Raw genomic sequence first — 7670 nt, 5'->3', positions numbered from 1 at the left:
TGGGACAAGGAGATATTCTTCCCATAGAAAAAGTAGGATATCTCTGTTCAATGAAATCTAAAATCTTGTGTTAACCACCATCTTTCTTTATACATATCTTGAAAGTCTAATAATTCTTATGGCATAACACCATCTAGCATTGATAAAAACTGATAACCATAAGGCTACATTAAGCCTTAGAAGTCCTAGATTCCAAGCCTTTTGGGCCCTCACTACACAGCCCAAGCCTTAACTAAATAAGGTCTAATGGCCCAGTATTTGGATACCTTGACTGTAAGACAAAGACTTGTATCTGATCCCACCTTCTCGTCTATAACTCCACTATGTTTTGAATTCAGAGATCAAGCCTCAGAAAATGCCTCCTGGACCTGCTTATATAAGCAATAGATGACTTAGTGCTTGTTTGAAATGAGTGCACTACTTATCATAATATTCATTCACCTAACATAGACATCATCTTTCTCTGGCACCCTTTTTCTATAATTTTAGAATCCATTGTTGACCTTCCAACAACTATCTTGCACCTTCCTTGCATCCACAGAGACAAAAATCCAAACTTCCGACGTGGATCAGCATCATCATCAACATACCAATATTCTTCCACAGAGATAGCTACATATATCTTTGTATAACCTCGAGCCAATTAGACCAAAGTTTTCCAATAATATAGAGAGAATAATATTGTAACCAAATATAATGGGACCCACGCGCATGCAGCATGAACGCTGATGAATCTACGGATGCATGAATAAGAAAAAGCTTTGTCATTGACCCAAAAGTGGCACTCTGGTTGGTTTTTTTTTTTTTTTTTTGCTAAAATGGATAATTCATATAGTTATAATACGGGTACAAGCAATAAAATCAGAAAACTTTTTATTCATTCGCTTTATCGCATGCACTTACAAAGTGAAATGGCGATTTGATTTCAATTTGACAAAAATTTGATGGAGTTAATAATCAAAATTAGTAAATAGATTAAATCGGTTAAGCATTGCCACCTCCTTCATCAAATGATCAAAACTATGGAGGCTTCCACCCAATTGACAACAAAGACCATGAGCTAGAAACAAGGGGCAAAAGGTTTCCCCCGGGAAGCCAAGCGCCCATGGTAATGAAAGTTACCTATTAGGCCAAGGTTGCCCAAAAGTTTCTCCCCAAACCGGGCTGTTGGGCCAAGAGCACCCACAAGTTTCTCCCCGAACCGCCGCGCCCACGGTGACCACGCCCACCGACCCAGCCTTCTATTCCGGTCCGACCTTCTTCCATCCGCTTACGCTTATAAATCCCAGCCCTCACCCTTATTCTGGAGACCTCTGTGCCGAAGACTCCCGTGTTTCTTTCTTTGCTCTATATCAACCAAAGATGTCGGCCTACTGCGGAAAGTATAGCGGTAGGATCTCTAGATCTGTTTTTCTCTTTTGCCCTTGATCGAGTATTGTTTCTCTGGGTATTAAAGGTTTTGGTTTGCAGATCTTGTGGAGGTTTTGAGTGTTTGATCGGAGCTGGAAGGGTCTTGGAGTTATCTTTTTTTTTTTTTTTCCGGGGGGGGGGGGGGGGGGGGGGGGGGGGGGGGGGGGGGGGGGGGGGGGGGGGGGGGGGGGGGGTTGATCTGTTTGATTGAGTCTTGTTCCTTTTACTTGTTTTTGGATGTGATCTGTTGTCTTCTGATTTCTTTTTGTTTGTTTTTTCTTCCGTTATTTGTTTTCTTTACTTCTTTTTTCCCTGCTCGTTTCTTGCGCTGGTAGGGTTTAATCTCTTCAAACTGTTTTGGATCCGTTAAAAAGGAACGTATGTTTCCTACGTTATTTTTTTTAAAAAAAAAACGAAGAAAAAGATCTATTTTTTGAACCAGATCTTGGTTATTATTCTTGAATCATTGTGGATCTACTCGGTGTCATCTAGACCGCGGTCCTGGTTTCTGGATTCTATTACAAGATCGGAGGTCCTGTTTTTTTGACTGGATCCACATGTTTCTTTTCCCCCTTTTTAATGGATTATAATTGTTGTTGCTGCATAAAGTAATTAAGCTATGTTCTATTTGATTTTTTTGCAATCGTACTCTAATAATGGATTTGCTCGTAGATCGGGAGGGTGGATCTTAATAAGGTTGTTTTCATCTGAGTTAAAGTGCCATATCTATTTAATTCGATGCGAAGGGGTTTTACATGATGAACTTGGAATTTTGACTTGATTAGAAACTGTATGTTATCTATTTATATAAGAGAGGACAAGTGAATTCAAATTTAAAATGGGAGGTGCTTTTGAAGTATTTTATTTTTTCTTGAGCTGTATGGAATAGAATGAGAAAGTGATAGTTAGATCTGGACGATTTGATTGATTTGATATTTATTGGTTGACATATATAATTCATTTTATGAACTTTTCTTTTCCTATGGTCTGACATAGTGTTTGTCTGATTGGTTTTATGTCTAGTTCAAAGTTCTGGGTTTTTTGTCAAATTTAGATTTCCCTTGGTTTACTTGCATGGTAGTATCTTCCGTGGTCTCAAATCCAATTGGGATGTCCCGTGGGACAGGGTATCATTCAAGTATTGGGACAGAATTGTCCTCCATTGGCACATCTTGGGACATTCCGTCTCAAGTGTTGGAATGGCGTGGGATGGTGACGTGTCCTATTTCATGAACAAATTGGGACAGCCCCATTCCATAGGATTTAAAACCTTGGTATCTTCCAATGTTTGACCTCAGTCTTTCTGTATCTTTATTTAGATGGTGTTTTTCAACCCACCCCACTCCCCCTGTCCCATAGGAGTTAAAACCTTGGTACCTTCCAATGTTTGAGCTCAGTCTTTCTGTATCTTTATTTAGATGTTGTTTTTCAACCCACCCCCCTCCCCTCAAAAAAAAGGGAAAAAAACTTGTCTATTATTTTTGTTCCAGATTGCAACACTGTCTATGATGTTACTGTGATTTTTGTTTTTGTTAAAGATGTGTTTTTCCTTGATTTCACTTTACGAGACAATCGAACTCTAGTGTGACGTCTTGAGCATTTATATTTTGTATTTTGATTATTTTGATACTTCTTTGTTCAGATATATTTTAATTGTGCCAGTAAATTCAATAGTATAGCCTATATCTGGTCAGTGCACAAATTGGAGCAATATCTTTTCGTTTAATTTAAATACCTTGCATTTGAAATATAATGGTTTTGCGCTTCGTGGATGAATATCAATGGGAGATCTGCAATATGAGCTTTTCTTGCTCCATTCAAATTTCTTGGCCTCCATATATTATTGCTTGATTTGTCTTTTCGATATTAGTTTCCTGTTGCACCTGGAAAACATTTGTTTTAATGCCTATATTAGAAACACCAATTCTCTTGTCAAGGTTCATGCGCACGCATGCAACCACTATCATTGATTTACATTGAGAATCTAATGATTTGTGTTATCATCCCTCCTTATGGGCAGCTGGGCAGCTTATCTGTTGTTAACGCTGCCTAAGCAGATTTGATTTGTGTGACCATAGATGAAGAGAACACATCTTTCAGTTCATGAGAGTGTAGACTCTATAAGATTGGCATGTCCCTTGTAACAAGCTTTCTTTATGCGTAGGCATTATTTTAGAGGATGGCTGCCTAGGGAGGGCCATATGACGTGCCTGCCTTGATATTTTCCATAATATTTGAGTGTGTAGGATGGGATCAAGTTTATAGTGTCTGGATTTCTTTTAAATTTGAATATATGGAAAACCTTAAGAGAGAGTCTATAAACCATCTCTTTGGTTGCTTGGCCTTTCATTATTATTGTGCAATGGCCTTGGATTTAACTCGTCATCTAATTATGGATGGGGGACAGGCATATCATATGTTAGAATGACTCACTCTTTCGGAATGCTTGGCTGGTTTTAAGATTTTTATTGTTGTCCGCCACATTCTGTATTTTATTCTTTAATCTTGCATGTTGTTACAGCAATCTTTCTCATCTGCATCCTAAATTTTTCTAAATGCTCTATGCTCGATTTGAGATTTACTTCATCATATGTTTCTGTCAGCATACTGTTGTATGTTATGAGCCTAGAATTTCGTTGGTACTAGGGATAGACTTCTGACTTCCATCTTTTTGCAGATGAGCTCATTAAGAATGCTGCCTACATCGGCACCCCGGGCAAGGGGATCCTTGCAGCCGATGAGTCCACTGGCACGATTGGCAAGCGCCTAGCCAGCATCAATGTTGAGAATGTCGAGGCGAACCGCCAGGCCCTCCGCGAGCTCCTCTTCTGTGCCCCCGGTGCTCTCCAATACCTTAGTGGGGTCATCCTCTTTGAGGAGACCCTATACCAGAAGACTAAAGATGGGAAGCCTTTTGTCGAAGTCTTGAATGAGGGTGGAGTCCTTCCTGGTATCAAGGTGGACAAGGGCACCATCGAACTTGCTGGCACTAATGGTGAAACCACCACCCAGGGCCATGATGACCTCGGCAAGCGCTGCCAGAAGTACTATGAGGCAGGGGCGCGCTTTGCCAAGTGGCGTGCCGTCCTCAAGATTGGTCCAACTGAGCCATCTCAGCTAGCAATTGATCTAAATGCTGATGGGTTGGCCCGCTATGCTATTATCTGCCAGGAGAACGGTCTGGTACCAATTGTAGAGCCTGAGATCCTTGTTGATGGGCCACACGACATCAACCGTTGTGCCGATGTCACGGAGAGGGTGCTTGCTGCTTGCTACAAGGCACTTAACGACCACCATGTTCTCCTGGAAGGGACTCTCCTGAAGCCAAACATGGTAACCCCAGGATCAGATTCAGCAAAGGTGGCACCTGAGGTGGTGGCTGAGCACACTGTGCGGGCTCTCCAAAGGACAGTCCCAGCTGCTGTGCCTGCTATTGTCTTCCTCTCAGGCGGCCAGAGCGAGGAGGAAGCGACCTTGAACCTGAATGCCATGAACAAGCTGGAGGGGAAGAAGCCTTGGTCGCTTTCATTCTCATTTGGCCGTGCTCTGCAGCAAAGCACGCTCAAGGCTTGGGCTGGGAAGGAGCAGAATGTTGAGAAGGCGAGGGCTGCTTTTCTGTCAAGGTGCAAGGCGAACTCAGAGGCAACACTCGGGAAATACAAGGGAGATGCTGCTGGCGGCGCAGGTGTCTCTGAGAGTCTCCATGTGAAGGACTACAAGTATTAAGCTTGCTCTTTTACTGGAACGACCTATCGTTTTTTTGTTGACGAGTTTTTGAGAGGGAGATGAGACTAGATTTTCCTGGGAGTCGGGTTATCTTTCCCCTCTGATGCTTTAGATGTTTTTAATAAGTTCTGAAGCCATTTGCTGCCTTCAGTGTACTGTCTCAGGGGTTTGTCATACCTCAATGGTCCTCTTATTGGTTTTGTTATTGTCTTTTCTGACTTAATTGGTTTCTTCTGATTAGAATTTGACATTGGACGGTTTGCTTGATGGATGCTTATAATGTTCTTTGTGCTGTTTTCCTACTTTGCTTTCTTTCTTTCTTGATGGTAGTATTATTTCTTGGTATGCCACCACAGCCGTTGCGGCTTGCTTTTTCTTGCCCTTTATTTGAGGGGGATTCTATTTGGTGACTGATATAAGCAGGGCTCTTTGGTATCAAAATCACAAATGTTGTAAGGTCTTGGGTTCTGCATTTGACCTCCTGGTTGACCTTTTCTTCAATATTGGTCTTTTACTATTCAGGAATATGCTTTGTTCTCAGCTTTAAGGTTGATGTTTCCTCGAGCAACATTGGCATTAAATATGAGTCGTCAACGAACGAAGACCGTCCTCGGACACATCATCAGCAAGAAAACAAGCTACTATTATTGCTGCCTTAAGATATCTCTAAAATACATACAACTGAGGCCTGTTTGCTGCATTATCTCTCAAGCTCTCAAAAATGAAGCGATGTTGTGGGAATTATCTGTGCTGATTGCTAACGGATACCTATATTGTTAAATCAAACAAGGTAAGGAGCACCATTTTAGACATCGTCTTGAAAGCCTTGGTGTTTATGTTCTTGAACAAGGCTTCATTTCTCTTGATCCACAAGTCCTAGTAACTAGGTGACAGAAACCAGTCTCGAGTAAGGTTGGTTCAGCCATGTTCTTGCACTGTCTTTAAGTTGCAAGCATATTGAGAGTGTAAATTAATGCACGATCTCAAATTGCTCGTGTTGCAGGTCTGTTCAGTTCTACGAAGGCAGAGGAAACTAAGCAAGCACAAGACATCGGATTCTCTTCAACATTTCCGCATCTTTAGTTTCTCGTTAGACCTTCCTATCGTGGCCTTGTATGTTTACTGCACTCTCTGTTTAGCTCCCTCTACATTCGCCCAAGTTTTTAAAGAAATGGCTGTTACGCATTGTAAGAGTTTTGGAGGACTTCTGTTATATTATGTTTAAATACATTTTGGAACTGATTACGGTTGATATGGCAAACCAACCAATAATGGCTCGCCCCACAGGCTTACCATGTGGCCGACCAAGAATGTGCGCGGAGAGTTCTTCGCATCTCAAACTCGCTATGATCGCGAACTATCCGCAAGGCTGAGAAGCACGGGCATAATTCATGGGCAAGATATGTGAGCTGCAGCCATAACAACCAGCATATGCACCCGAATTGCTCGACAACGGGCTCCAATCCTTGCTTATATATATTGCATTCTCAAGGGCTCTCCAAGTAAGTTCTCTTTTGACTCTTCTAGGCTACCACTCTATTGCTCTCTCGGGCCTCTCTCTATTGTCTGAGAGTCATGTTTGACTTAGGCATCAGAAAATCTCCCGCCAAACACGCTCTAATGGAAGGATTTTCTTATCTTTGTTATTTCAGATTGAATCCAGCATCGGAGCAACAGTCAGAATAAGGCCTCCGTTATCCATCGCCACCTTGGAGATATGCAATGCCAAAGCAATTCCCACCCGAGCGTGGTAGCCATCGGACCGCTATCGTAGAGGTGCACTTCGACCCTTAGTCGACCTTTCCGACTTGGATGGCAGACAAGCCGAGCACTCCAACAATCTAGTCAGCTCGGCATCTTGGTTGAGCTAATTCCCAGTGACAACATACATACATACATACATATATATATATATATATATATATATATATATATATATATATATAAGGCTTTCAAATAATGCCCATTTTTTAGCCATTATCTTGTAATAAGGGCACATATAACAGGAATAACGCCCTGAACTGAATTATTCCAGGTTTGGTCTCTAAACAGCAGGGGATGGAAGCCAAATGTCGACGGCTGCATTTTAGCTTCTTATTTCATCAATATGAAGTGGTAATCCCTTTCCCTTCAGGATACTTCAGCCTTTTTGTTGGCAACAAGGACTTGCATAACCAGAACCAGAAATATTTAACCTAATCGGCCTTCTAAGTCCTAGAGATCTATTTGGAGAACTAGTTCGTGGTGAAAGCCTCAAAACCTTAACACAGTTTGATTAGTCCCTACGCATACATGACACATTTTTCGAGTTCTGAAGGGTGTAGATAGGTTAGTCCCAGAAGAAAATCCTAAGCCCAGCCACTCAAAGGTAGGACAGTCTTCCAGGTATTTAAAGCTGATTATGGAGGCCTTATGTAATAACCCCAAATTTTTTTTTTATATATAAAAAGGGATAGAATAGTCCTTTAAAATTGATATAAGGGGTAAAATTGGAAGGAATCAAAAGTTAATGGCATAACCGTAGATATGTTGAA

The 7670-nt window shown here is 41.5% G+C and overlaps 1 protein-coding gene across 1 annotated transcript; it reads left to right on the top strand.

Annotated features, from left to right (window-relative positions):
- The first annotated feature begins 1149 nt into the window (after positions 1-1149).
- Positions 1150-5411, top strand: LOC103712472 (fructose-bisphosphate aldolase 1, cytoplasmic). The gene is made up of 2 exons (XM_008799005.3): positions 1150-1390; positions 4088-5411. The coding sequence occupies exons 1-2, from the start codon at positions 1363-1365 to the stop codon at positions 5134-5136; spliced, it is 1077 nt and encodes a 358-aa protein (XP_008797227.2). The 5' UTR covers positions 1150-1362; the 3' UTR covers positions 5137-5411.
- Positions 5412-7670: the final 2259 nt, after the last annotated feature.

The sequence above is a fragment of the Phoenix dactylifera genome, chromosome 7, assembly GCF_009389715.1.
Source record: "Phoenix dactylifera cultivar Barhee BC4 chromosome 7, palm_55x_up_171113_PBpolish2nd_filt_p, whole genome shotgun sequence".
NCBI classification, from domain to species: domain Eukaryota; kingdom Viridiplantae; phylum Streptophyta; class Magnoliopsida; order Arecales; family Arecaceae; genus Phoenix; species Phoenix dactylifera.
The sequence above is the reverse complement of the archived record's forward strand: the minus strand, read 5'-3'. Positions and strand labels throughout refer to the sequence as shown.